At 48.5% G+C, this 25,362-nt stretch overlaps 11 protein-coding genes across 11 annotated transcripts; 4 read left to right on the forward strand and 7 right to left on the reverse strand.

Annotated features, from left to right (window-relative positions):
• Nucleotides 1-2,118: 2,118 nt before the first annotated feature.
• Nucleotides 2,119-5,959, reverse strand: M430DRAFT_65687 (hypothetical protein). The gene is made up of 8 exons (XM_024869195.1): nucleotides 5,904-5,959; nucleotides 5,608-5,856; nucleotides 5,437-5,556; nucleotides 4,731-5,372; nucleotides 4,449-4,682; nucleotides 4,067-4,402; nucleotides 3,798-3,970; nucleotides 2,119-3,640 (listed from the first exon to the last, which is right to left on the reverse strand). Exons 1-8 carry the CDS (start codon nucleotides 5,916-5,918, stop codon nucleotides 2,485-2,487), a joined length of 2,925 nt encoding a protein of 974 aa, XP_024722685.1. The 5' UTR covers nucleotides 5,919-5,959; the 3' UTR covers nucleotides 2,119-2,484.
• Nucleotides 5,960-6,459: 500 nt separating this feature from the next.
• On the reverse strand, nucleotides 6,460-8,330 carry M430DRAFT_65688 (hypothetical protein; the record flags this gene model as incomplete). The annotated part of the gene is made up of 3 exons (XM_024869196.1): nucleotides 7,957-8,330; nucleotides 6,666-7,910; nucleotides 6,460-6,612 (listed from the first exon to the last, which is right to left on the reverse strand). The coding sequence occupies exons 1-3, from the start codon at nucleotides 8,059-8,061 to the stop codon at nucleotides 6,460-6,462; spliced, it is 1,503 nt and encodes a 500-aa protein (XP_024722686.1). The 5' UTR covers nucleotides 8,062-8,330.
• Nucleotides 8,165-8,721, reverse strand: M430DRAFT_226781 (hypothetical protein). The gene has a single exon (XM_024864742.1). It carries the CDS (start codon nucleotides 8,660-8,662, stop codon nucleotides 8,378-8,380), a length of 285 nt encoding a protein of 94 aa, XP_024722687.1. The 5' UTR covers nucleotides 8,663-8,721; the 3' UTR covers nucleotides 8,165-8,377.
• Nucleotides 8,722-9,284: 563 nt separating this feature from the next.
• M430DRAFT_27005 (hypothetical protein) lies at nucleotides 9,285-10,130 on the forward strand (the record flags this gene model as incomplete). Its single annotated transcript, XM_024865496.1, has 1 exon — nucleotides 9,285-10,130. The coding sequence occupies one exon, from the start codon at nucleotides 9,285-9,287 to the stop codon at nucleotides 10,128-10,130; it is 846 nt and encodes a 281-aa protein (XP_024722688.1).
• A 299-nt stretch (nucleotides 10,131-10,429) lies between these two features.
• On the reverse strand, nucleotides 10,430-12,406 carry M430DRAFT_41279 (hypothetical protein). The gene is made up of 2 exons (XM_024867466.1): nucleotides 11,264-12,406; nucleotides 10,430-11,213 (listed from the first exon to the last, which is right to left on the reverse strand). The coding sequence occupies exons 1-2, from the start codon at nucleotides 12,288-12,290 to the stop codon at nucleotides 10,513-10,515; spliced, it is 1,728 nt and encodes a 575-aa protein (XP_024722689.1). The 5' UTR covers nucleotides 12,291-12,406; the 3' UTR covers nucleotides 10,430-10,512.
• Nucleotides 12,407-13,258: 852 nt separating this feature from the next.
• M430DRAFT_226855 (hypothetical protein) lies at nucleotides 13,259-14,542 on the reverse strand. Its single transcript, XM_024864744.1, has 6 exons — nucleotides 14,315-14,542; nucleotides 14,064-14,219; nucleotides 13,850-14,004; nucleotides 13,698-13,795; nucleotides 13,519-13,583; nucleotides 13,259-13,330 (listed from the first exon to the last, which is right to left on the reverse strand). Exons 1-6 carry the CDS (start codon nucleotides 14,346-14,348, stop codon nucleotides 13,326-13,328), a joined length of 513 nt encoding a protein of 170 aa, XP_024722690.1. The 5' UTR covers nucleotides 14,349-14,542; the 3' UTR covers nucleotides 13,259-13,325.
• Nucleotides 14,543-15,435: 893 nt separating this feature from the next.
• M430DRAFT_119147 (hypothetical protein) lies at nucleotides 15,436-17,096 on the reverse strand. The gene is made up of 2 exons (XM_024861734.1): nucleotides 16,255-17,096; nucleotides 15,436-16,199 (listed from the first exon to the last, which is right to left on the reverse strand). The coding sequence occupies exons 1-2, from the start codon at nucleotides 16,875-16,877 to the stop codon at nucleotides 15,734-15,736; spliced, it is 1,089 nt and encodes a 362-aa protein (XP_024722691.1). The 5' UTR covers nucleotides 16,878-17,096; the 3' UTR covers nucleotides 15,436-15,733.
• Nucleotides 17,097-17,384: 288 nt separating this feature from the next.
• M430DRAFT_119148 (hypothetical protein) lies at nucleotides 17,385-17,662 on the forward strand (the record flags this gene model as incomplete). The annotated part of the gene is made up of 1 exon (XM_024861735.1): nucleotides 17,385-17,662. The coding sequence occupies one exon, from the start codon at nucleotides 17,385-17,387 to the stop codon at nucleotides 17,559-17,561; it is 177 nt and encodes a 58-aa protein (XP_024722692.1). The 3' UTR covers nucleotides 17,562-17,662.
• A 1,337-nt stretch (nucleotides 17,663-18,999) lies between these two features.
• M430DRAFT_18086 (hypothetical protein) lies at nucleotides 19,000-20,069 on the forward strand (the record flags this gene model as incomplete). Its single annotated transcript, XM_024863790.1, has 2 exons — nucleotides 19,000-19,486; nucleotides 19,561-20,069. The coding sequence occupies 2 exons, from the start codon at nucleotides 19,000-19,002 to the stop codon at nucleotides 20,067-20,069; spliced, it is 996 nt and encodes a 331-aa protein (XP_024722693.1).
• M430DRAFT_119152 (hypothetical protein) lies at nucleotides 19,962-21,653 on the reverse strand. Its single transcript, XM_024861736.1, has 2 exons — nucleotides 21,375-21,653; nucleotides 19,962-21,328 (listed from the first exon to the last, which is right to left on the reverse strand). Exons 1-2 carry the CDS (start codon nucleotides 21,460-21,462, stop codon nucleotides 20,181-20,183), a joined length of 1,236 nt encoding a protein of 411 aa, XP_024722694.1. The 5' UTR covers nucleotides 21,463-21,653; the 3' UTR covers nucleotides 19,962-20,180.
• A 253-nt stretch (nucleotides 21,654-21,906) lies between these two features.
• M430DRAFT_119156 (hypothetical protein) lies at nucleotides 21,907-23,883 on the forward strand. Its single transcript, XM_024861737.1, has 3 exons — nucleotides 21,907-21,978; nucleotides 22,046-22,959; nucleotides 23,007-23,883. The coding sequence occupies exons 1-3, from the start codon at nucleotides 21,955-21,957 to the stop codon at nucleotides 23,761-23,763; spliced, it is 1,695 nt and encodes a 564-aa protein (XP_024722695.1). The 5' UTR covers nucleotides 21,907-21,954; the 3' UTR covers nucleotides 23,764-23,883.
• The last annotated feature ends 1,479 nt before the right edge of the window (nucleotides 23,884-25,362 follow it).

The raw sequence follows: 25,362 nt of genomic DNA on the forward strand, positions 1-25,362 counted from the left end.
TCTCAAAGTCAAGTGCCGTACTTGCTCTTGCCACGAAGTCCAACTTTACTCGGATCGTAAAGCTCCTTGTTGACGCCGGTGTCGATATTAATTGGCAAGATGCAACTGGAGAGACCGCCTTGCACATTGCTGCGAGATTTGGACATGAGGACTGCGCCAAGATCTTGCTGGAAGGTTCCAATGACCAGAAAGCCGACATTGAACTTGCTGAAAATTCATTCTCCTGGACACCGCTTCATGTTGCTTGTGTCGATGGACATCTTTCAATTGTTGAGTTACTTATTGCGGCGGGAGCAGAGATCAATAAGCTTGACGCCTCTGGTTGGACAGCTAGGGAGCATGCTGCTCTCAGGGGCCACATATCGATTGCTGAAAGATTGGCTGAGGCATCGTTGGAGGTCGAGAGTTCAGCATCAGAGGATTCTTCTATCAGTCAAAGTAAAGCCGCGCCCCCAGGAACATCCTCGGTGGAGGCACTTCGTTCTCAGACACCTAACGGTGCTGTTCGGACAACTGAGCCAGTCAAGACTTTCGGTCATCGATATCTCACTAACGAGAGCATGATACTCGTCAGCTTAGGCTCGATGGACATGCGGAAAGATATTCCGGCTGTCAAATTGGATATGATCCCTATCGCAAAAGCCCATTCTACTCAACTTGATACCGCATTATCTGTTGTCGTATCAGCAAGTGGAGCACAAGGCGAGCCAACAACAATCGATCTCCCGGTTCAGGACAATATCTCTACTGAGCCGATAGTCTTTACTGCCGCGGACGCCTCAAAAGTGCAGCTTTACTTCGACATTGTACCAACGTACTCCGGCAATGAAGAAAACAAGGTTGGACGAGGTGTTGCAATCTTGTCCAGCATCAAGCAAGCGATTGGCTTGAAACGCATGAATCTTCAGGGAGATGTCAGTGTCCCAATAATAAGTACAAATCTTGATGTCATTGGCTGTGTGAACTTCAACTTCCTCATCATCACCCCCTTCTCACACCCCAACATGGGAATTACTGCGAAGCAGACATACTGGAAGGAATTATCCTCGACGATGGTAATTGGACATAGAGGCCTCGGCAAGAATATTACATCCAACAAGTCTCTTCAACTTGGGGAAAACACACTGCAGTCTTTCATTGCTGCCGCAAATCTTGGCGCAAATTACGTCGAATTTGATGTCCAACTCACGAAGGACCACGTTCCTGTCATCTATCACGACTTTCTGGTTAGCGAAACCGGAATCGATGCCCCAGTTCATACCCTCACATTGGAACAATTTCTCCACGTCAACGACACTACCCCTCGAGTCTCTCGACCGCCTACCCCACCTAAGGACAGTCCACATCCACAAGTCCGGGTGGCGCGTGGTGCCGACCGCCAGCGCTCTTTCTCCTTGGGCCATGAGAATTTCGGAGATGATATGGCTGAGAGGATGAAGCATACTCGGGACTTCAAGAGCAAAGGCTACAAAGGCAATTCGCGTGGCCATTTCATTCAGGCACCTTTCACGACTCTCGAAGAGATGTTTCTCAAACTTCCTGAGAGTGTAGGCTTCAACATTGAGATGAAGTATCCCATGTTACACGAGACCGAAGAGCAGGAGATGGACACCTATGCCGTGGAGCTCAATAGCTTTGTGGATACGGTCTTGACGAAAGTGTATGATCTGGGCAAGAAGCGAGAGATCATTTTCAGCAGCTTCAATCCTGACATCTGCCTTCTTTTGAGTTTCAAGCAACCAAGTATTCCGATACTGTTCTTGACGGATGCGGGCACGAGCCCAGTTGGGGATGTGCGAGCCAGCAGTCTCCAGGAGGCGATTCGATTCGCGAACCGGTGGAACTTGTTGGGTGTTGTGAGTGCAGCCGGGCCACTTTGCAACAGCCCGAGGTTGGTCAAGGTTGTAAAGGATAGTGGCCTAGTCTGTGTCAGTTATGGTACATTGAACAATGATCCAGTCAATGTACAGGTAAGCCAACATCTCTCTTTACGCTCTTCCTCTGAACGGTTGCTCACAGCATGAATAGAACCAAGTCAAGGAGGGCATAGACGCGGTCATCGTGGACAGTGTGCTAAAGATCCGCAATGGATTGACAAAGAACGCAAAATCGCAAGACACGTCTTCATGGGCAAGAGAAGAAGTCTCGATCGACGGCTTAAGCACAACAAAACCCCTTAGTGGGTGAGGATGGAAAACGGAGCATGAAATTCAACATCATGAAACATGCATAGCGTGCGTGGAGGAGCATACGAAGGTACCTTAGGTAATTCAACATTCATAGGAACATTCATTTGCATTGTCAGGAGAGGAGTTCTCCGAACGTGTATCCATAACTGGATATCCCTTCGTTGTTGGTGGGAGGGAGGGGTTTTACGTCTCTAGAAGTTGCTGACACGGGTTATCCACCTGTTTTCTGATCCTAGATTAATGGATAGATACGTATAGGGTCTGCAAAGCGGAACCGTATCTTGATTGTTTCTGCCTAATCAATAGCTGGAACATCCATGACCCCCCTCCCAAAAAACTCACTTATAGTGCCGAACTTATCATTACTCCTCCCCAACGCATCTAAGAACAAATCATGCCGATCAGCAGTCTCATCCTGAGCCCTCCTAATCGCACGAATCGTATCATTGTCCTTCCGACATTTCGGGCAATCGCCATCCACGTTCCCGTCTTCGTCGACCTGGACATTGAGGCATTGCGTCTGATGGTAGCTGTGCTTGCACAGGAAGTGCACGATGGGAGGGTAGAGCTGGCCGCCGCAGGCGGAGCAGCGCGTAGCGTTAAAAGTTTGGGGCTTCGTGTTGAGGTCGGAGATCTCCTGGCGCTTGTCGAGGGTCTCGGTGCGGTAGGATGCGATGAGACGCCTGTTGGAGGCGATTTCTTTCCGTTCGCGCTCGATGGTTTGCTGGAGGTAGCTCTTGACCATGCCCATTGTCGCTACGGCGTTGGTGCTCAGGGTCTGGATGACTTGTAGGGGAGCCATTAGGCCATCTTCATCTATCTTCTTGAGCACGGCATCTAGTTCGCTGCCGGCCTCTTCTAGGATGCGTGGGTCGGAGGTGAAGTATGCTAACGCGGCGGGGTAGAGTTGTGGTTCTTCCGGGCCGTATTTTCGAAGTGCTTTGATGGCGCCACGTGTGTCTTTTGCTGAGGTATATGAGCGGAAGATATCAAATCGAAGACCAGCCTGTTCTCGGACAAGAATGGTGCCGTCCCGGAAGTCGGATAGGTGAGATAGTAAGAGGACATTTGATGTATCTATCGGGATGTTCTTATCCTCAATAAGGCTCTTCGCTTTGGCCTCCCACTCTTCCCTATTGGCACCCTTCTTCTCGTTTGACTTATGCAAATACATCTCGAAGAGGGTAGTATAGAGATCTATTTTATCTCGTTCCTTGAGATCTTTCTCGTTTAGACAAGCCTCTAGAAACACTATGAATTCGTCTGGGTGGTCAACAAAAGACGAAAAGGCAGTCCTTGGTTGTGGTGGGGTGTATTGGGGCGCTGATATATTATCTGCGTTCTCTGCGACTTGAGAGTCGCTCAAAGTGGGCACGACGTTGCCTTGAGCTGGTGGCGATGTGACGGCAGAGGTGTTCATGTATGGGAGCGGGAGGAGATCTCTTAGGTTCCTGGAAGATAGGGTCAGTATTGATAACGCAAAAAGAAAGGATGTTCCATTTGAAGCAATGTGGACGTTGTGAGAGGATTTGACTGCTAGATTTACCAGCAGCAATGAGACTCCCACAACTCGCAGCTATGCAAAAGGTGGGGAAATTATAAACATACTGTACAGCATTCACAGCTCCAGCTCCATAGGCTGGCTGCTGCGCTGCGGGTTCAGTGACAGCATCTTTCTTCGGTCGATAGTGACCGGTAAAGTAGTCAACAAAGAGCTGCGTTGCTTCCTTTGGGCAATTTTCTAGCAATACCCTCGCATACTTCATCAGATTTGAATATGCCTACTTCTTGTCAGTAAATTATGAATCATTCGAGCTTAAGCCTCGGAAAACTTAGTTCAGGAGGATGTGATAGCAAAGCAAATTGAATAAACTCACAGTTTCCGGTTCTAAGCGCCATATGTATTGGAGCGCTTCCCCGTACTTCTTGGAATCTTCGATTAATATGTCAACAACCAATTCGTGTTCATCATGCTTTGTAGCAAGGTATGCAGCTTGTTCATAGTAGCCACCCTGTCTACACATAGAGATGGCGGTGTCTAGGTCGAATTTGAGATCACCGGGCGACTTGATGAACTTTTCAAGCTTATCAATATCCTTAAGCTTTGCATAACAATTCAAAAGCAGAGTGGTGTGGTCAGCAGTTGCTTTATGATGCTCGTGTAATTCCTCAAGGTATTCGATCAGATTATGTATTCGTTGGGTATCGAGGTACTGGATAAATTAGTAAGAATCTTCAAGTGAAGGTCTGGTATTTTACTTTTCGAATAACCTGAGAAGGTTCGGTGTTGTCAATCGCTTTCAAATACTGCTGCATAGCATTGTCGTATTCTCCCTTCTGATATAGAGAATCTCCATACCTTCGGAAAATCGCATTCTGTTGCTGCGCATCCATGCCAGATTTCTGTGCGAGGTTGATGGCAGGAAGGAACAGATTTCGTTGATACAATATTTCCAATCTTTGTTGTAACGGTTTCTCGTGATACCGAAATATCTACTGGAATGTCAATAATTGAAAATTTTCAGGAGTAGAATTGCACACCTTGCCATCTTGTGTGAGTGTAAATAGATCACCCCAAATCGTAAACATGGTCTTGACTTGGGAGACCATGGATTCCGAATGGGCAACAAACTTCAAATCCGTATCTAGTAACGTGAAAGTCGAGGTATTGAAGATTTCGTCCGCTTGGGCACCACCAAACTGTCGAAGAGTGCTTGGTTTTGCTGAGGATGTGTTCGTAGCAGGTGGTGAAACGAGAGCAACATAATCCTCATATATAGCCACCAAACTTTTTGGGCCATCGCAACCAACACATGGACCTCGTCCATCGACGCCATAATAGTAAATAGCATCATCTCGGGCAACAACAATATCTCCGTTTCTATCATCAACTGTCATGCAGCCAATACCGCAGCCCGCATCCTCCACAGTCCGGGCGGGCTGTCCCTGCCCCCGTCCCGAGATGACAAGCTTCAAAATGCGCGCTGTAGTAGCAACAAACAGAGTCGTGAGCCTTGAATCCACCCGAAACTCCACACCGGTGACAGGTTCTTCCGATTCGTGAACGATGCGCTGCTTGGCGCCTCGATCGTGTACCAAGTCTCCTCTTATGATAGTTACGGAGCCGTTTGCGAAACCCACTGCGAGTTGTGAAAGGTCGTCCAGAGCCGTAAATGCAGATATCTATTTGAGAGGGTTAGAGGAATTGTTATGCTTCTACTTTTGGGATTGTATGCGAGATACATACCGGGAACGGTTTCCGGCCATTACTGATGCTTAACGTCGACTGACAAGTGGGCAGTCCGGTCTTCTTAACTGGCTTGTCCAGCGCCCACACTTTCAATACAGGCTCATTGGGCATATCTTCCTATACCGTATCAGTACAAACCCCGCACGCGCAAGTATATAGAAGCCATACAGCTATTGTAACCAGCAACGACGTGCCCTCCACCTGCTTCATATGTGTAATCGAACCCGTATCGTGCGCCTGGAAGGATCGCACGACCTTGAACGATGACGATAGAATCCGTACAATGCCATTGTAGCTCCCGAGAAACAGGTTCCCTGATCCAGAGCAAACACAGCTGATCTCGTTGCTCTCGAAGGACTTGCCCTCCTCGTCCGGCGGTTTGACTTGGCTGACTTCGAAGAAATCGAACGTTTTCCACTGCTTTCTTTAGCCTGTAAGCTTCATTTGACGGGCGATTGACTTACCGAGTTCAGCGCCATCTCAATTGATAGCTACATTCATGGCACCTCTTCAGGGAATCCCATCGTCTGCCTTGTCCGTTGTCGATGATAGCTCACAACTCCAAGTGGCTTGCTGTGGCGCAGGCGACTAGTCCTAAGTGGGGATGCCTAGTCTCTGAACCTCCTCGAAGTTTAAACCAAGGCTCGATACTGCATAACCAACATCAAAGTCAATATTTCAACCCACATTTATCAGGATATAACCGTTACTGGGTACTTTTCATGGAAAGATACCCATTGCGGTTCATTACCAGACCGGAGACAGTGGTACAAGACTCAAAGACAGGTAGTATTACTATTTGCGCTATATACACGGATATCGAAGAATGAAGGAAAGAACTCATTGCCTCAACTCAACGCAAATGTTTCACCGATTCGAACTCAAAGTTAATCAACGAGCAAGTGGCTGCAGCTCAGGTGCACCCTAAAGCCCCACCCCACTGAAACTTATTCGCATCGTACAACAAAGGAAAAGGTGACTTGCCACCAAAGAACGTGGGTATCCATCAAATCGCTCAATTTATTTTCCGTTGGTGCCTAGGCCAGTGATTCCCTTGCCGTTGACTTCTTCCTGCGATATTTGATCGGCCAATTTTCCAAACTGCCATTCTGGAAGAACAACTCCAGACTGCTCATTGATTGTGGACATCAGAGGCGGCAGCATCTGATACAGCTAGAAGTCTAGTCAGTACTGCTTGTTCATACAGAGATGAGGCTTTTACTTACGTTACGAATGCTGTCTATTCCTCCCATTCCCGTGCCTTGGGAACTACTTCCTTCACTACCAGCTTGCGCACCAGTATTCCATATTGTCATCTTAGGGTTCAAGCCACGGACAGCATCGGCATTTGCCTTAGCAAGATCGACATACACCCCCTTCTCAATCATGAGGTACTGAATCAGGCCAGCTGGGCCGCCGAATGCACGGGACATGTCCGCATAAGCGTTTGCCATAGCGGAGATACCGGCAGCTTCCTTTTGCTGGCAGATAAGTCTTGCTTCTGCTTCTTTGGCAGCAGAAATGTATGCTGCTTCAGCCTGGGCTTTGACCTTGTAGGCATGGGCATCCGCGGCCTTCTGCTCAGAGTAGAGGGCAGCATTGGACCGAGCTTGCTCCTCGTAGTTCTTTGCGTCAGCTGCTTGTTGCTTTGATTCCCTGAGAATGGTAGCCTTCACGACATCGCTTGCTCTCAGTCTTTCCAACTCGGTTTGAGCACGCTTGACCTCTACTGCCTTCCGGAGCTCCTCGTCACGAGCTTCGGTGGCTCGAGTAGCCTCGATCTGCGCAATGTCGACGTCTCTCTTGTATTCGGCCTTACGTGTCGCGAGTGTGGCCTCTGCCTTGGCTTTCTCGCTATCTCGCTCAGTCTTTTGAACCGCCGTCTCCGCGTTGATCTTGGCAATTTCACGGTTTTGCTCTCCTACCCGTTGAGCTTCCCCGACATTACCTCTGCGTTGTGCTTCAGCCACATCAATACGAGCTTGGTTGATAGCCCCTTCGTGGGCTTTTTTGGAGAGCGAATTGAAATAATTCGACTCTGGGGCATCACGAAGCTCTTTGACGTTTGCGTTATAGATCTTCAGACCGAACTGGTCCAGTTCGCTTTGGATATTGCGGAAGATCCGCCTCTTGAACTCCTCTCGCGCCGAAAATATCTCCTCCATTGTGAGGGAACTGACAAGGACTCGAGTCTCACCCTCGATGATACCTTTTACGATGTTCTCGATATGCTGCTTCCCAGTGATGCCTCCTTTGGACTCTCCTTCGGCAAGAAGCATAGCAAACTTCATGAGGGCATCACCGAGATCCTCAGGAGCATCGCCGAGATCCTCCCGTCTGCCACGTGCACCACGCCGATTAACATCAGGGCCGATGGTGAAAACTACCGGGAGAAGGAATTGGAGTTTCTCGCGAGTCATCGTCTGTAAATTGATCGAGTAATCCTGTGGCTGGATGCTGAATTTATGGCACTTGTTTGGATTAGCAGGTGCACGGAGCCGACGGGGAAGACCTTACTCTTTGCAAAGGCCAGATCATAGCTTTTTTGGTGATCTTGACTGTGTCGATACCAGCGCCAGTGATGGCGAGGTACTCGTCCGCGCTGGCAATTTTGTAAGCCATCTTGAATGGTTTGGTTGAGGTATTCTTGTGAAGTTCCCAGATTAATGAGAAGAGTAGGACAAAGGAAGAAAGATGAAGGAAGTTGCGAGTTTATGTAGAAGATTGGGCAAGATGAAGAGGCTGGGCGTTCTTGGCGACTCAGGCCGAGTAGCTGTGGTAGAGGCTCCTAAGTGAGTGGATCACGGGGTGAGTAACGCAACTCAAGCCTCAAGGATTGGTTACTGACTGTACTGCCTAGGGTTTATGTTCTGATAACTAAGGTAAGGTACGTAAGGTAGGTAAGTATTTGAGAGTCATATAGGTAAAATTGTTACCACTAGAGGTACGGATCTTCTGTGACCTGTCCAAAATACCTAAGGGACCGATACCTCCCTTGATTGCTAGTAGCATCATATGCGCCAATCAACAACAAGGCTGAAAGCTGCAACCCGCGGGCTCTATCACTCGGCTCGATTGGCACGCTGTAGCCTGTAGGACACACGGCTGTGAGCTTTCTAACGAGAGCACTAAGCAATCCGCGTCTGAAAGAAATCCTACCGGATAGATACGCGGAAGCGGGAAACGCAGTGGCAGTGCATATGAAGGCTCGCAATTGCTTCATGTAAAATGTGAGGCGTGAGGCGTGAGGGAGCCTTGTGAACCACTAGCGTTAACAGCGCAAGGCTTACCATTATCCTGACCCCACGGGCAGCTATCCCCGCTACCCCGTACGGGTACTAGCGCAACTGGGCGCCAAGCGATCAGCCTTACATTAGCTTCTCTTATCCTTCTAGAAGCTCAGCTGACAGCCTTACAAACCTTAGGCAGCAGTATATCGTCCCGTCTCCGAAACCATACAGCTCGGCAGCCTTGTTGGGCTTTCCTGGGTATCTGCCGTCTAATTCTCATATGTAATAATTCCCGCATTCCAAGACCATCCATGCCGGTAAGACGGCAAGGAGGATTTGCAGGCGGGCGGGCTCTGAATCCTTCAATGGTCTTGTGGGCGACGAGAACCCCAGACTTCCATCTGCATTCCTGCCATGATCTACGGCTGAGCAATAACCGCTGGCCGGGAATCATCGTCATTATTGCGTATCAGGCCCAGGATTCGGTGATCTTTAGATCACTGAACAGCGCAAACCGTCATCAACGTCAAGAGAACCCTAGTGTTACCATTCCCAAGAGTTAGAGAAGGATCACTTTCTCTTTCTTTCAGGATTCTATTCCCCACGAACACCAAAATGGATTCCAAAGCCTCTCTCCCACTCACTCACGCTGAGGAGGCCGCACCACCCTCCTACACAGAACCAACATGCAACTTCCCATCCCCCACAACCCAATACTACAGCGCCAACATCCACACCCAACTCCTCTCCCTCACGAGGGAAATCAGCACCTTGCAAACCAAACGATCCCTCCTTTCGCAAGCGCAAGACGAGAAGATGCTCTCCCTCCTCGCCGCCGAGATCCAAACCTTCTTCTCTGATTTCGCGGCGTCCGGCAAGCAACGCGGGACTCTGATATTAGTCCCTGCGAGCGCGTTGCCGGATCAGAGTGCCAGGCCCGCGGAGTATGATTTTAGGGATCCGCGGGAATATGATGGCGTTGCGAGGGTGCGGGATAGAGAAGCTGTGGACGGGGTCGGGGGATGGAATGAGGAGGATCTGTGGTATTGGAAAGATGAGGAGATGGCAGGAAGGTTGGCGGCGTATTTGAGACCTGCCCCTCCTCCTGACTTGGCCAGGAAGGAGTGGTCGCCCAGGAAAGAGGAAACAGAAATCAAAGCAAGTGAACAGGCGCAGGAACAGGCTGAGAGTAGTGGAAGATGGAGATGGGGGAGGATGAAGCGTGCCACTAGGAGTAGTGGTGAAAGCCCAATTTTGACGCAGGACCGAGATGCTAAAGTTTATCCGGGTGAGGATATGGCCACTTCGAGTGGAGAAGATAGGGTGTTGATGGATGTTAATGCCGATGAAGTGACGTTCAGGACGGAGAACGATCTCGGCCTTTTTGAAACGCAGACGGGATGGGCCATCGTGTTGAAGTTGAAAATCGAGATGGGGAGAAGAGAAGATGGGGCATACTGAGATATAATTAGTATATATAGTATATGGATGTGACACTCTGTCCATCGACCGCCAAGCAAAAAAAGGATGTATGTGCAACATGCGGAATAAAGAATCTCTTGTTCCTCTGCCCAGAAAGCCGTTTCTGCTGCACTTGACCATAAGCTTTGTAGTGATTAGAGCTCTATAGTGACTGCAAAAGAATACCGACTATGGACCTTGAAGCTTCCGCAAAACGAACTCCTTACCTACTGTATCTATAACTGGGCACCATCTGCAGCGGCTACTAAGCCTGCACGTATTCAGCAACTGAAAAGGTCCCGCTTTACAAGGGCAACAGGTGAAGATAATCTTGCCCAAAAGCTGGACAGATAGTTTTGTATTATGTCCTACCTATACAGTTTCAGACGGCAATTCCTCTTCTGCTCCAACCATCTCGACCTTTCCAAGCCCAAACCCAGAGTAGACTGCCAATCGCAATACTAGCGGCCATTGCCCAGAACGTACCCGCATAGCATTGCTTTCCGTAGCATAATACACCGTCATCCGTGCCCGGAATATGAGGCGATTTCTTCGCAGCCCACCCATAGACTGTGGAGTACACAATCCCCCAGACGAGGGCTCCCGCGGCAGGAACCATGGCCACGATTCCCCAGTTTGTACCGAAATTTTCTACACCCCAGATGATGGTGATTATGAGAGGCGTTAAGCTGAACAAAGCGCCATAGCCGGAGCCTATAAGCGCAGATACCATCCAGAATCGCTCCCCATGGTTCTGGATTAATCCTGAGGCGAGGAGAACCTGTCCCAAGAATAGGAAAAGTGCTGCAAGGAGGAGAAAGTTGATACGAGAGAGAGTAAACCGCCCCCTCTGAGGCGGTAATGACGCGAGTGAGTTGCTCGCAGACTGCATGTGATTACTGGTAGAAACAGGAGCTAGCATGTCGGTCAGTGTTCCGAATAGGATTCGAGCCACCGTAGAAGTAAAAGCAACGATTGAGACGTGTGTAGCAGCAGAGGTTGGAACCTCGGAAGGATCGGTTGTGGGGGAATATAAGGTTCCAATGATGGTGCCAAGATTTGTCATGAATGCTTCTCCAGGACCTTTGGGAATGAGTCAGTTTGTATCAAACCCCCATGCTGTGAAAACGTACCAGAAACGAAGAAAAATCCCGCCGCAAGCCACCACATTGTATGGTCCTTGAGAAAGCGCCGTGTCTCTTCATTCAAGAGCCAAGCCTTCTTTCGCGCTTCCTCCTCTTCATGGGCCTTTGCCTCGCCCAAACGCCGAGCTTCAGCGGCCTCATCATCAACCCCATCCTCAACAGACCCATAAGTCCTGTAGCCATTTGCTCTTGTAGAAAACCCGCTGTCCTCTAATAGTCCACTTCTTTCTAGCTCTTCGACCGCCTCATCAATCAACTCATCCTCATCCACAATCTTCAGTAAAAAGCTTCCAAGCAGACCCACCGCCAGCAGTGTAATAGCCAGGAAGAGAAAGAATTTGAAAACATCCACATCTCCCCTCTTTCCATCGGGTAATCTCTCATATAAAATCCTACTTCCGATTTGACTCTGCCACATGCCACTCAATCCAAATGCCGCAATTGGACACGCCAATGCCAATCCTCTATATTTCCCTCTCCCGAAATTCTTCGCACAGGTCGTAATAGCACTCAGATACATACAAGTAGTGGCAAATCCTATGATGATGAATGCCACTACCATAACCCATAAGGGCCAACCTCTCTCATGTGTATACCCGGAAACATCTTTCGCTCCGCTGTTATATGTGAGTGCTGCGAGCAGATATCCGGCCCCGAACATCAACGCGGATATGAATGACAGAGGAGCAGGTCCCAGCCGGTCGCACAGATAGCCAAACAGGGATACAGGGAGGTAGAGGGCGAGTTCGGCAGCGATGCTCACGGTGTTGACTTGTAGTTGCGTGTAATGTAAGCGTTCTTGGAAGAGATGACCGTATAGAGCGAATGCGGTGATGGAGCCCGCGCACAGGCACGAGAGGATTGCGGAAGAGAAGGCGACATATCGAGTTATGTCTCGTTGCCGGCGTTGTGATTTCTGCGCGGCGGTGGAGGGAGAACTGGACGAGCTGATAGAGCTGATAGAGCTGATAGAGGCGCTGTCGTGACTAAGGAGTGGAGTCCGAGATGAGGACATTGCGGAGGCCAAGGACGTGACCGTTTTGAATAAAATTGGTCTGTATCAGATCAACATTAAAGGATATATACAGATGCGAAAAGTATGTTGGAGGAGATAAGGGAAATGGGCTGATATTGGGAGGTTGGATGAGCTCGATAGGTACCTTACCTTAGGTAAGTTAAGGTACATAGGTACCTCGAGCTCGCGCTGACGTAAGGTAACTGCGTGATAATGGTCAGTCTCGCTTAAGGTCTCGTTTGTTTTCGCTAATTCCTCTTTAGGCTTTGATACATCCTAGGGCAAGGTCCGACACCGCGCATATAACAGCTTTTGGTTCCCACAACACCAACAATAACCATGGGCGTGTGGTTTAGTGGTATAATACCTCTTTAGCAAGCATACGTCTGTATCTAATACACCTGTATCCGCGTACCTAGAGGTGGTCCTGGGTTCGATTCCCAGCACGTCCAACGCTAGCGTTCAAATTTCCCGATGTCCAATCTGGACATATCTTTTTCTTTTTTTTTTAACTGCTCCCCGAGGCGGGACCTGGTTCAGGTTCAGGGGTCCATCCCCAATTCGGTACCTCCGTAGTCCGTACAGTGCCTGCCCATGTCTGATAAGCAACATACAATATCTTGATGTATTACTTGTTCCATTCTTTTTGATTTCAAGTTTACTCCCACAGGGCTTCAAATGCATAGCTTGCTTGGAAAGGGAGGTACGGCATCATTCCTCAATTACATACTATGCCCTGGCAATTATCGACTTCTCCGACTCACAGTCTTGGGACTTGAGAAGCAGTAAAGGAGTACGGTATCAACAATCTTGATTTCCTATTTATTTCCTACCCACTGGAAATGCCTTGGCCTCCTTCTTCCTTGCCGCCCTCAGCCTCTAAAGCCATTCGCTGCTTTTAGACTTACCCCTCTTCCTCACAGCTATTATCTGTATGTGCACGAACTCCCAGAAGACTTCTCACATGAGTCACATCCATCCTCAGTTCCCCCTTTTCCCCTTGAATGTTCTCAGATATTTGGCAAAGCAGGGGGTTCATGCTTCGTACAGAGACGCTATCAGCAATGTAACAAGGAACATGAGACCACGGACCTGCTTCGCGGCAGTCACAGCACTCTCTCGCTACTCAGCAGGGCTTTGAATTCCACTTTATGCTCTGGCTAGTTTGTTGACCGCCACATTGAATCTTGCGTTGACAGAATATACTGTGGTCGAACGTACGACTGACCTGAGACTGAATCGCGCCATGAAGAAGGTACATTGGCCGCTATGGAGACATCTTCGAGACCTTTTCTATCATGGTAATTTATCAGGTCAACGTTGCCGAGTAAAGGAGTGATTGGTGGCAGTATTGTTGGCGGAGATGAAGTAGGCTGCCAACCGGGGGGATTAGGAGACGCTGCGAACCTGCCCTCCATAGAATAGGAGCTCGGGGAAACTGTTGACAGCAGTTCAGATTGGTGAATCTCTTCCTGAAGTCTGGCATGATTCGTAACCTGACCACTCTTTGGTAAGTTTAAAGGATCGCCGAAACCCTTCTCTATGGGTGGTGTCGGTACCGTCGGTTTTGTTTTCGTTCTCTTGGCCACCTTTGACTGATCGGTCCGACGAGGTTTTGATTTTCCAGATGAGGGACCCGATCTAGGATTCGTAGATGCTTCTATTACTAACCCTGGTTCTTTGACAGGGTGCTGGTTTGCAGGTTTCGGGAGGACTAAAGCACGTTAGAAAAGTTGGTCGTTAAAAGGGCCATCGGTATTGATATCAACTTACTGTCACCAATTTTGAACGCCTCCGCAAGCCTTCCACAAACACATGTATCCAACTTATGGCCACAGCTCTGAAGAGGTCTCCCAGGCTTTCGAACCTCGACTAGGATTCTGTCCGGATGTGCGCAAGATGTTGCCCGGTGACCGCGGATACATGGTTCTAAACTGGTATCAGTCATGGAAGTGCAGTATATCGAGGCCCTGACCAAAGCACCAATGAAAATAAATTTTAACTCGAGGAACTGGAAGAACTACCACAAGAGTATTTGATGCCATTGATGATAGGCATTTTGACACGGACTTGAAAGCGATTGAGATAGGTTACTTCTCAAGGAGGTACCAACTAAGAGGAACAAAAGAAAACACCGGAACCTCCATCATAGTTGGCTTTCATATAACCCCCTTGATCGACAGATCAGCTGCCGCACTCCCCAGGATCGATAGACCAGCAGGCAGCAACTGCGTTGTTCCAAACTACATTATCAGGATGTTTCATGTGAAGAAAGCCAATAGAGGCAGTGTTGGATATGTGGAAACGTAGGTAGACTTCACCCAACAAGAGAGGTTTGTTGTAGGAAGCTGTCACAATCCGTAAGGCCAGCCCAATCACAAAGTGCGTACACATCGTAATGTGCCCAGATAGAGCCCTTGCGGTGCGCAAGTTTTTAGAAATGAGCAAGTTTGCGCGGATAAGCGATATGGCGAGTCGGCGACGCTCCTTCACTCGTACGCGACTTCATAGGTATGATAAACCGTCAAATATCACAGGTTCATCCTCTTGCCAATTTTCACACATCCTATCCTATCCTCAAAGCACTGCTAGCTATACCAACAGAGTCTCAAGCATGATCCAGTCCCATTTTTGAACACTACGTGATGTTTCTTATTTCCGAACTGTGGATAAGTTCACACATGATTAACCAAGCACTTGTCTGAGAAGCAGTCAGTATATGTCTTCTGTCAAATGCCAGTACACAACTCTTCACTGGGAGATATTAGTCTACTAGATATGTAGACGTTGCCCAGGACGGTATTAGAATGATATCATGCATGAGTGCTCTTTTGAGTGTCAACAAGGAAGAAAGGAATAAGAACTTGCGCTAGCCACACAGTGCACATGCATTCGAGCAGAGAGGAATGTAGCTCATGATTTATATGGCTTTTGTGGAATAAAGAAGGTAAATGAACTAGATCAAAGGGAGTTGATGAAAGTAAAACTGTGGGGTAGGATACTGTTCTGTACTTGGCGACCGGGTCACTAGAACCAAGCCACCAATTTCCAGAAGCTATAGAACCCAGAGAAATACTATATGTAACTCAACTTGGGCTGATTGCTTGATGGATCTGATACGGTCCAGACATTGAATCAATAATGGGGCTGATTGGTGTCATCTGCATCCTTCATCTATTGACTGTATATTCTCATCGTGAGGCCACAAGGGCTGTCTTCGCTATAGATACGGTCTGCAAGCTCCATGACGTCCTAAGATGTTCGGGAATTCATTCATTGTGTAAATGATCTGAAAGCCGATATGGTTCTCCTAGTGCATACGTACATTTTATCCGGAATCTGCTCCTGCGAGTGCCCTGATATTGTCGTGAGGGCGTATCCCTTAATGACGCTAGTTTGAAGATTTCTAGCTGTTAAAGATGATCATCTTGCCAGTTGAAGGCTCATGATGCCTCGCCTTTATCATCAGCTCCATGGATGTCTGGTTCAATGTGACCCAGAACGCCGTTGTCACCATTCGTTGCCGCCGCCTTGCCATATGCCGCTATTCGTTCAGCTTCTTTCTTCTCTCGTAAAGCCTCTGTCTCTTGGCGCAACTTCTCCATATTCCATGCGTCGTCACCATCATCATCTGATTCATCCTCATCGCCACTGGCCTCCCAGTCACCCTTTTCAAACATGGCGCGGCCCGTAGCTTCCTTAGCAAGTCGTGCCTGGTCTTCGGCAGCCTTCTTGTCCAGTCTCTCTCTTTTCCATTTCGCAAATGTCTCTGGTGTGACAGGGGTGAGCTTGCCAGTGAGCTTGTGTCGTTCGGATTCGAGGAAATCTTCTAGTGTAAGAGTCTTCATCGGAGACTTATCCATGAGAGCCTTTTCTGCAGCCCGCTGTTCCTTTGTCTTCAAGACGAAGCTGATGTATTGTCAGTAAAACTTCTACGTCTGAAAAGGAAAGGAGAAATACATACCCTTGTGGTAACTTGTGCTGATACATGCACTTGTCCCCTCCATTTGGACAAGTCCAGAACCAGCCGTATTTACCCTCTTCAACTGCTTCAATGAAGTACTTGCAAACTTTGTCGGTTGTCGTCTTCTGATTCCCTTTCTTGGAGAGGACCACAGTCCTAAGTTTCTCCTCGTCCCAATCTTCAGATGTCTCTTGCCTCTTCTTAGCTTCTTCGTCTTCTCGAGTGTCTTGGTACAGGTCTTTCTTTTCTGTTTTCCGTTCAACGTTCAAATCATGAGAGAATTTGCACTTCTTCCCCTTCTCGCAATGACCCTTCTTGTAGAATTGGCACAGGACGGTCTTCGGGTCCACACCAAAAGGGACTTTCTGAACCTGCACCGGTTTGAATAGCTCCGCCGCCTCCTTCCTCGCGAGCTCTGCTGCGGCCTTCTCTTTCTCCCTCTGTGCCTTTTCCGCAGCTCTCCTCTTTTCCTCGGGGGTACCACCAGCCTTAGCCGATTGTTGCATCAGGGCAATCTGCTTTTGTGTTTGTGCACCCTTCTTATTCTTCAAGCCAAAGGTCTTATCCTCTACGATCTTCGCGGCAGAGGGCTTTTTGCCCTTGTCCCCTTTCTTGGGAGGCATCTTGGCGAGATGACAGATATAATGAGGATTTGACCAGAGGGTTTAGATTAGCTCGACGCGACAATGATTTCTAGATGTACAAAGACAGGGAAAGGACTGTGGGTGGGGCGTTGATGGATCTCGAGTGACTTGGACTTCTTGAATTGACCATGGCGAAATACGCACGATCTTCAACATGGTGGGGGAAGCGCTAAGTGGCGAAGTTAGCGATATTGCTTAGTAAGCGAGTATGGGGGTACGGTTCCATAGCTCCAAGCCTCAAAGTGGCCTCATCACCAAAACGTCGGCGCATTGAAAGACGAGCAGGCAATTAATGTGGACATAGTTTCTGCAGGTACGAGGGATTTCCGTGTATAATGAGACTATGTTGCATGAACCGTTCTAATATGTTTCTCAGTCTCTCGTACCAGCAGTGAATCTTGCGCCCAATACGTTACGCGGCCTCCCAAGAGCTTCCCAGAGCATCCCTTGAATCATTGTCCTATCATTGAGCACAGCGAGACCAAAATGATTTCAGACGATGAGCTTTACCGCCTTGCGATATTTCTGGGGTCTGCTGCTATGCTCCTCATCATCCTCTATCACTTCCTAGAAGTCAACGCCGTTGAAGAGCCTGTCGACGACAAGAAGTCCGGAGCTTCATCTTCTCTGACAGATGCCAAAGTTGGAGCTATGTTGCGATGAGAGATTGAGTGCTGTTGGACGGAGGATGACAACAAGGGGGGGACGAAGGAAACACCAGAATACAGTCTTGACGCGGAGTCGTTGGTTGCTCCTTTATTGGCGTTATACGGATGGGCTTATTGACACCTGTAAAAGGCCGGACATAGCATTGTATTGAAAGTACTGTACTACCACAACATTCGGTAGAGAAGGGGGCTGCTCTCGGCCTGGTCTTTTTTCTGAGCGAACTTGTGGTACGTGGATGAGAGATGAGATAGGTGGAACAAGGAAGGAAAGAGACCGGAGGGAAGTTTCACTATAATTACCTAGCCAGAAGAAGAACAATAAGCCTCTCTCTGGATGTCTTTTGCGCACGCGATGAAATATCAGCTAATATAAGAGAGTAGTGCAGAGGTAGGAAGGCAGATGTTTGGACCTGGTTCAGAATTCAGGGGGGCTTCTCGCTGATCTTGCTACCACACGAGGTATCAGAATATGCCCTTACCTGATACAGGGAATTGAAGAGAGTGAGCTAGCGACTAGGTTTTAAGTACCGGTTTGGAAGAGCATTTCAGTAGAAGAATAATTGCTAGAAAGGGGAGCGCCGCTATGACACCGAGATACTTAGTTGATATGCTTGGCATCAGTGTAGATATCGTCGTTCACTCTATTCTTCACTTCGAAGTTACAAACTCATTCTAAGAGAAGTTCTCGTAAACTTCAGATAGTATAATCCAGTAAATGAGCCCAGAGTTTTATTTCCCTCACGCATCTTCCGTAGGGATTTCGAAAATTGAGGAATACCGCTTGACTCTATGAGAAAGCCTGCAGCTGCCTTCTTATAAGCTAGACACTTGCACCATTATAGTCATTTCGTCACTGGCGTTACTATCCTCTCCTGCTCTTTGGTAAGTTCTGGATTCACGAGAGTGGATACAGAGCAGGGGGAATCATTGTTAGGATCTGAAGATTCTGCGTACGAGAAGAAACGATATTTTGAAGAAGGGGAACCAAGGGGTTCTGATCAACCTGATGAAGGATGCAAAATTGAGAGATTAAAAGGGTAATTGTAAATACCTCCAGTAAGTCTAACAGCAAAGGAAACGCCATAAGGCAAGAAGAGAACGTGTGCTCTCACAAAGCACCCGAGAAATTGGGGAGAGCAAGCAGTATACATGCTCTTTTTGACGGAGCAATCCATGCTTCACTTTAAACCTCGAACTACGAGTTCCCTCGCGACAAGGCAGCTCTTCCCCGTCATTTCCTAGCATCGATGACGGATTTTGGATGAGTGGGAGTCGAACCGAGTCAACCTCGCACGGCGGCACCGAGAATTATCATCACGTGCCCAGGAGACGTTCAGCCGCGCCCGCAACGCGCAGCGCGAAATTTCCGTGACAGAGAACTAGCGACGTCAAGGTTTCTCTGGAATCGAGGGACGCAGCAGAAGGAAGGCACAATGGGGAAGAACAAGCGGCAGAAACTCTCTTCGAATCCCAAGGGGAAATCTGCAAAGAGCAGGGCCATTGGGAAGGGAGGGAAACCGACTGGGATAACCAAACCCCAACCGCAAGAAAAAAAGAAGAAGCATGTCCAGCAGCAACACACGAAACCCACCATTCCTTTCTCGCCTGTTGATAGGATTCTATTGATTGGTGAAGGCGACCTTAGTTTCGCGCGCTCGCTGGTCGAGAGCCATGGCTGTAAGAACATTACGGCTACAGTGTTTGAGTCGAGAGAGGAATTAGAGGGAAAATACCCACATGTTGGCGAGAACATAGCCGCGGTGGAGAACGGGGCAGGTATAGTGAGATATGGTGTCGATGCTACAAAATTCGGACCGCTGTGGAGAGATGTACGTGGGAAGATAGATAGAGTGTTCTTCAATTTTCCCCACGTGGGGGGAAAGAGTACGGATGTCAACCGTCAGGTTAGGTATAACCAAGGTTCGTTCCTGCATTTTCCTATTCCCCTGCCTATTTCACGAATCCCACCGCCCCAGCTAACGTAAATAAAACAGAACTCTTAGTGGCATTCTTCAAGAATGCTCTCACCTCTCTAGCGCCTGGAGGCTCAATCATAGTCACGCTCTTCGAAGGAGTGCCGTACACGCTCTGGAATATCCGTGATTTAGCACGACATTCGGGACTCCAGGTTGAGAGGAGCTTTAAGTTTCAGGCAAAAGCCTACCCAGGGTACAAGCATGCGCGGACGTTGGGAGTGGTTAAGCGGAAAGACGGCAAGGAGGGTGGTGGTTGGAGGGGTGAGGAGAGGGAGAGTAGGAGTTACATTTTCATGAGGAAGGGGGATGTGGCCGAGGTGAACGGAGGAGATAAGAGGAAGAGAGGGGATAGCAGCAGTGAGAGCGAAGACGAATCCTCTGTTGAAGACGAAAATCAAAGTACGGATTGGGATGAGGATGAACAGGAGGAAGAGGAAGAGGCAGAGGAGGTGGACGAGGATGATGTGGATGGACTTCACGAAAACGAGGAAAACGAGCAAGACGAAGGCAGAGACGGTCATGATTGAATATCTTTATTCAAGATGTCGATCTCAACCGATCATCGAACTAACTCCATATCCACAGAACGCCAGCTACTCCGGTATATCCTACCCTATCCGATTTTTGGTATGGAAAATCTAGACCTGGATAATATCAGGCTGAAAGCCGGCGCCGGTATTCGCCGCAGCGCCTCCATTCACGATTGCACCACTTTCCGCACCAGAAGAGAGTGGCAGCAATCCCTCGCCAAGCGCACCCTCGGGATGCAATGCATACATCGGCGCTTCCATCGTATCTCCATCAAAGAGCACCATATTCTGGATCGGCTGTTGGCGACAACCGAGGACGTTGATGACATCTTGAGCAAGCTGGCCACCAAGTACAGCAGTAACGGGGGCGATCTCTTTTCCAAGGTTTTGCAAGAATTTCCGCAGGACCTCCGACCGTAATGTTTCGTCTGGTAGACCAAGAGCTTTGTGCTTTTGTGTTGCGCTGACGGTGAAAATCTTCAGATCCTCAGTCGTGCTGGGTAACCGTCCGTCTTGAAGCTGAAGGAATTCCCAGAGAGCGCGGAGGCAAGAGAGGATTGGGGTTACGGCCTTAAGTCGACGTCTGCTCTTCAAGTACTCGGCTGGCAGGCTGGCAGCATCACTTGCCAAGAACCAGGTAGAATATAGCTCCCTCTTCGTAACCAGTTCAATCAACTTCCCATTTTCCTTCTTCGTCTTCACATCCACCACACTACGCGTTCTGGTCTCTGGCTCTAACAGGGTCGGCCTATTACTCTTCTCCCTCTCCACCACGTAGTCATGCTGAATCAAATCCGAGAAAATGAACCCGTAGAAGCCATGAACGCCAGCCGCATAGAATGGCTTGTGATTCAATCTCGTCGCCGTATTGATAATGTTCAAGCTGTCCGGGTGCAAATCTGTAGCTATGACCACATCGAAACTCCCAAAATAATCGGGCCCCTTCGTCTTGATATCTGATTGATCCACGTTCACGATCACCCTGGGATTCAACTTCCTAATGTTTGGAGCAGCGGCCTCAGCGCGATTCTTCCCAATGTCAGATTCGGAGACGAAGAATTGTGCGCCTAGATCGGACTCCGTGACGAGAGCATGGTCGACAATTGTGAGGGAGCGGATTCCAGCTAATACAAGGTTCTTCGCGATTTCGTTGGAGAGCGCTCTCATGGTTATGAGGAGGATATTGGCGCTGCGGATTTTCTCCTGGGCTTGGACGCCCCAGAGACGGATTTGTCGATCGTAAAGGGCAATTTCATCTGCGCAAGTTAGTTGGATGTCAATGGAGTAGATGAGGGATTATACCAGCGCTGATGCCTTCTGGAGCTGTAGCTGAAGCGCCTAAGATGCCGCCCATCTCGCCCTGAAGTGTTTGGTCTGGTAGCGTTTCCATGGTTGCGATTTGGTCTTAGGATCAGGAACGATAGAAGAACGTGAACTTGTTGACACCCCCCGATTTTCTGGTGTTCTAGGAAAAGAATGAAGTCATTCCCGAACCCGTCCCGCTTAGTCCCGTTGAGATATTGCACAGAAAATTTGTCTGTGATAGCCGCAAGTGAATCTCAAAGCAAACAAACACACACGGTTCAAGGGTGAGTGGATATATTCTTAACGCGTGAGGCGGATTCTACGTCACTTTGTCCGTCCAATGAGGATGGACGAACCCCACAAAGATGCGAATACTGCACGGAGTAAAGTACAACATAGGCGAGAGACTCCGACCTCCAACACGACATCTCTCCGTTACTCGAGTCTGGTCAACACCATATAGCATCTGTGCAAGGACAATTGTACTGTCTTGTACTGTCCATTGCATTACTCTTTACCGGCGGTGGTTTTCTCGCCTCCTGAGCTAACTCCACTGCCCCCAACTCCCCTTGGCTACATGCCGAGGCCTTTGTCACTGATGGTGAGAGCCCCTGTTCCAATGTAAACTCCAGCAATTGATAAAAGAAAAATTGCTAATCATGATCCAGTCCGGCAACTACGATAGTCCGCCTGCCTCTGACTCTCCCCACGAGACAGCAGACCTTATCGTACGGGAAATACTCGACAATAACCAGGTATCTGATGCTGATATCAGCCCCTCGGGAGAATTATACAGGGTCATAGAACGCTTCCATCGCAGAGCAATCCTGAATCGAACCAATCCGAGACATCCAATTTTGCATGCAATGGCCTCAGATGATGATCAGGAGAGGACAGAGAGGCTGCAGAGAGAGGCAGCCCGAGATGCCTCGCCCCTTTATGTCTTGCCACCCTTTCAACCAAGCGGCCCTCCTGAGCCAATGCCTCGCGATAGGGCAGCTATGAGACTTGCCGGTATGACTGCTCGACGTGGTAGATTGCGGAGTTCAGCCAGTGAACGATATCTGGAAAGACAGCGGGCCCTCAGTGGAGAAAGCGGCGCAGACAATGAGAATTCTGGACCGAGGGGAGAAAGCCGCAGTGGTCTCGCAGGTTTACAACGAGCTGGAAGGCAATTAGAAGCGGCAAGCTCGAACCTACGGGCTCTTCTGGACGATCCTGTCCCTAATCTATCGTCGCCCACTCTAGAAGAGGATTACTCGAGCGAGGCTGAGCATAATCGTCGAGCCAAGCGGCGCAAGGTAGATGACGACCGAGTGGACTCGTCGTTTGCTGGATTTAGCTACGGGAGATATGGGCAGGTGGAACCCGGCAAGTTGAAGATGGAGATTGTCAGCTGCGATGGAGGGATATTTCAGGGACACGGCGGAAATTATTCTGCTGAGAACATTTTGAAGAATGATGCCACAGTGTATTGCACCAAGAGCAATCGATGCAATCTGGTTCTTCGACATCAAGGCGCAACAGTCTTCTCTCTCAAAGAATTGATTATCAAAGCACCACATTCTGGTTATACCGCTCCGTAAGTTCATCCCTCACGCTCCGCAAATTGATACTAACATCCCCAAGCGTCCAAGAAGGAATGGTCTTCGTATCCATGACCTCCGACGACCTTCTGACCCGAACTGCCCAATACCAAATCCAATACTCGCCGCCACGAGAGCGACGTCGCGGGTCCAACTCTGACCTCCCACCCATAATGTCCATCCGGCACAACATAGACGGTAGTATGACTACCGCTCAAGCGCGAGCACGCCGTCTCTACGATATCGGCCTCCAAGATGAAGACTGCGATTTTCGCACCGCGCAAATCCCGCCAGATTTCACAACCAACGCTCCCCCATTCCGGGTAACCACCGAATGCAGCGACTCCGAAGGCGAAGAAACCCCACATCAAGCTGCTCGCCGGCGTACGTTGCACCGCATCTTGGGTCTGCGTTTCGAAAACAACGATGCTAGTGATGAAGAATCAAACAGTCCGGAATGGCACGAGGATTACCTGCTCGGGATGCGACCACCTAGTTCTCATCGCCGCGAAACAGCCTCCAACTTCACCCTAGCCGAAGCTGCAGAAGCATCCCAGATTGCGACGCAGGAGGCAGTGAGAGCAGTGGGGGGCGAGTTGATGGCTCCGCATGCAAGGTTCTTTATTGAGAGAGATAAGAGCAAGTGTACGGTAAAATTCGACCCTCCGGTCAGTGGTCGCTTTATTTTGCTGAAGATGTGGAGTCCGCATCACAGCGCTACCAGCAATATTGATATTCAGAGTGTTGTCGCGAAGGGCTTTGCGGGGCCGAGATTCTTCCCAGCTATTAAACTGAGATAAGACTTTGAGTTTTGGATTTTGGATAGATAGGGGACTAGATGGGACAATGTGCGCTGCTGTGGGCGGGGACGATCTGCCTAGAGATGATAGATGAGAATATAACGACATTTGACATAGCCGTATGGCAACATTTCCATACATACATAGTATGGAAGTGACATTCCCGAAGCCCCTATGTTTCGGGGTCGAGGGACAGGAATATGAAGTCTCTGCCAAGCAGTCTCTCGCTTGCCTGCAGCATAAGAGAAGTCTCTTCTGGTAGCGAAATGTTAGCTGAATCGCTTATATCGCGATGTGCAACAGAAGACTCTTGCTTGAGTTTAAAGATTCGCTTCCTTCGCTTGCTAGGAGGAGACATCCGCTCTCCTTATCTCTTATCAATGCGATATGCAACAAGAGGAATCACGTCAGGAGACAGATGATTCTAGTCGCACAGTTCCCGACTTGTTTTTTCTACCTTTTCCGGCACGGCATAGTGCAGAGCGGGAGAATAATCCCGGAAAAAAAAGTTTTTTTATAGTGTTGCGTGTCGTGGTGAAGGGACAGGGTTGAAAGTCGGGAGATCTTCCAGCTCTTCAGAGTTCTCTACGCAACCCATCCGGAGAACTTGGCGCAGGTAATCCATTCCTTTTACCCTTAAGAAACCCCTTCATAAAAGGAAGTAAAGTGTCTCTACTAGCGACTCGTTCCAAGCATCGGGTATGTTGTCTATCTCAAAGTGCAACAAGCCTTGGATTTGAGAAATTGAGAAAATCTCTTGGCTCTCCTTTTCTTTCCTTCACGCATTAGTCGGATCACGTATTTCTCAATATACAATAAAATAGAAGATCTGCTTCCATCTCCATTTCAAGCTTATCGTCTCATATTATGATGTTCAACAGAAGAGCCTTGCGATTAAACAGATCTTATCATGCTGCACTTGATTCTCCATGAAAAGCGCGGATATACTTGAGGTTGCTACGTTGATATCCACTCACTGGAGCGAAGTTCTCAATGCTTTTTGTTCGTCATTGTTTGATTAGCTTTTTGCTTTCATCGGATTCCTAATCTCTCTTTATCTTGTCAACAGGGAGCACGTTACTCGACCTCTAAGTGTTTCTTTCTCATGTCGTTGCAATGTAGTATTCTGATTATTCTTCAAAGAGACATACCACTCTGATTAGTCTTCAAAGAGACAATGAAAAACCACACAATAAAGACCAATTCTTTCGGGAGAGAGTTATTAAAGAAGCATTGTGCGAATGCTTCCTTTGATGGACTTGTGTTGGTAAAGAAAGGCTCTTTCTTTCCGCTATGCATTGTTTGAACAAACCTAGCTTTCTATCAAGGTTGGAATACTACCATACCTAGCGCCTTTTAAAGAAACCGAATGTCTAGGAATAGAATATGGAGACCAGGACAATATCAAGGCTTAGTGGCTTTTGAAAGGGAGGAATTCAATGTCTAGGAACAGAGTATTGCAATCCCAGAACAATATCGAGACCATAGTTCACATCTGGATATGATGGTCTCAGAACAATGATCTGGATTGGATATATAATTTCCCTCCTCGTTCCCTCTTCTTCCCAATATCCATCAATCCAAATCATATCATCACAT

This window comes from Amorphotheca resinae (genome assembly GCF_003019875.1).
Source record: "Amorphotheca resinae ATCC 22711 unplaced genomic scaffold M430scaffold_4, whole genome shotgun sequence".
In the NCBI taxonomy this organism is placed as follows: Eukaryota; Fungi; Ascomycota; class Leotiomycetes; order Helotiales; family Amorphothecaceae; genus Amorphotheca; species Amorphotheca resinae.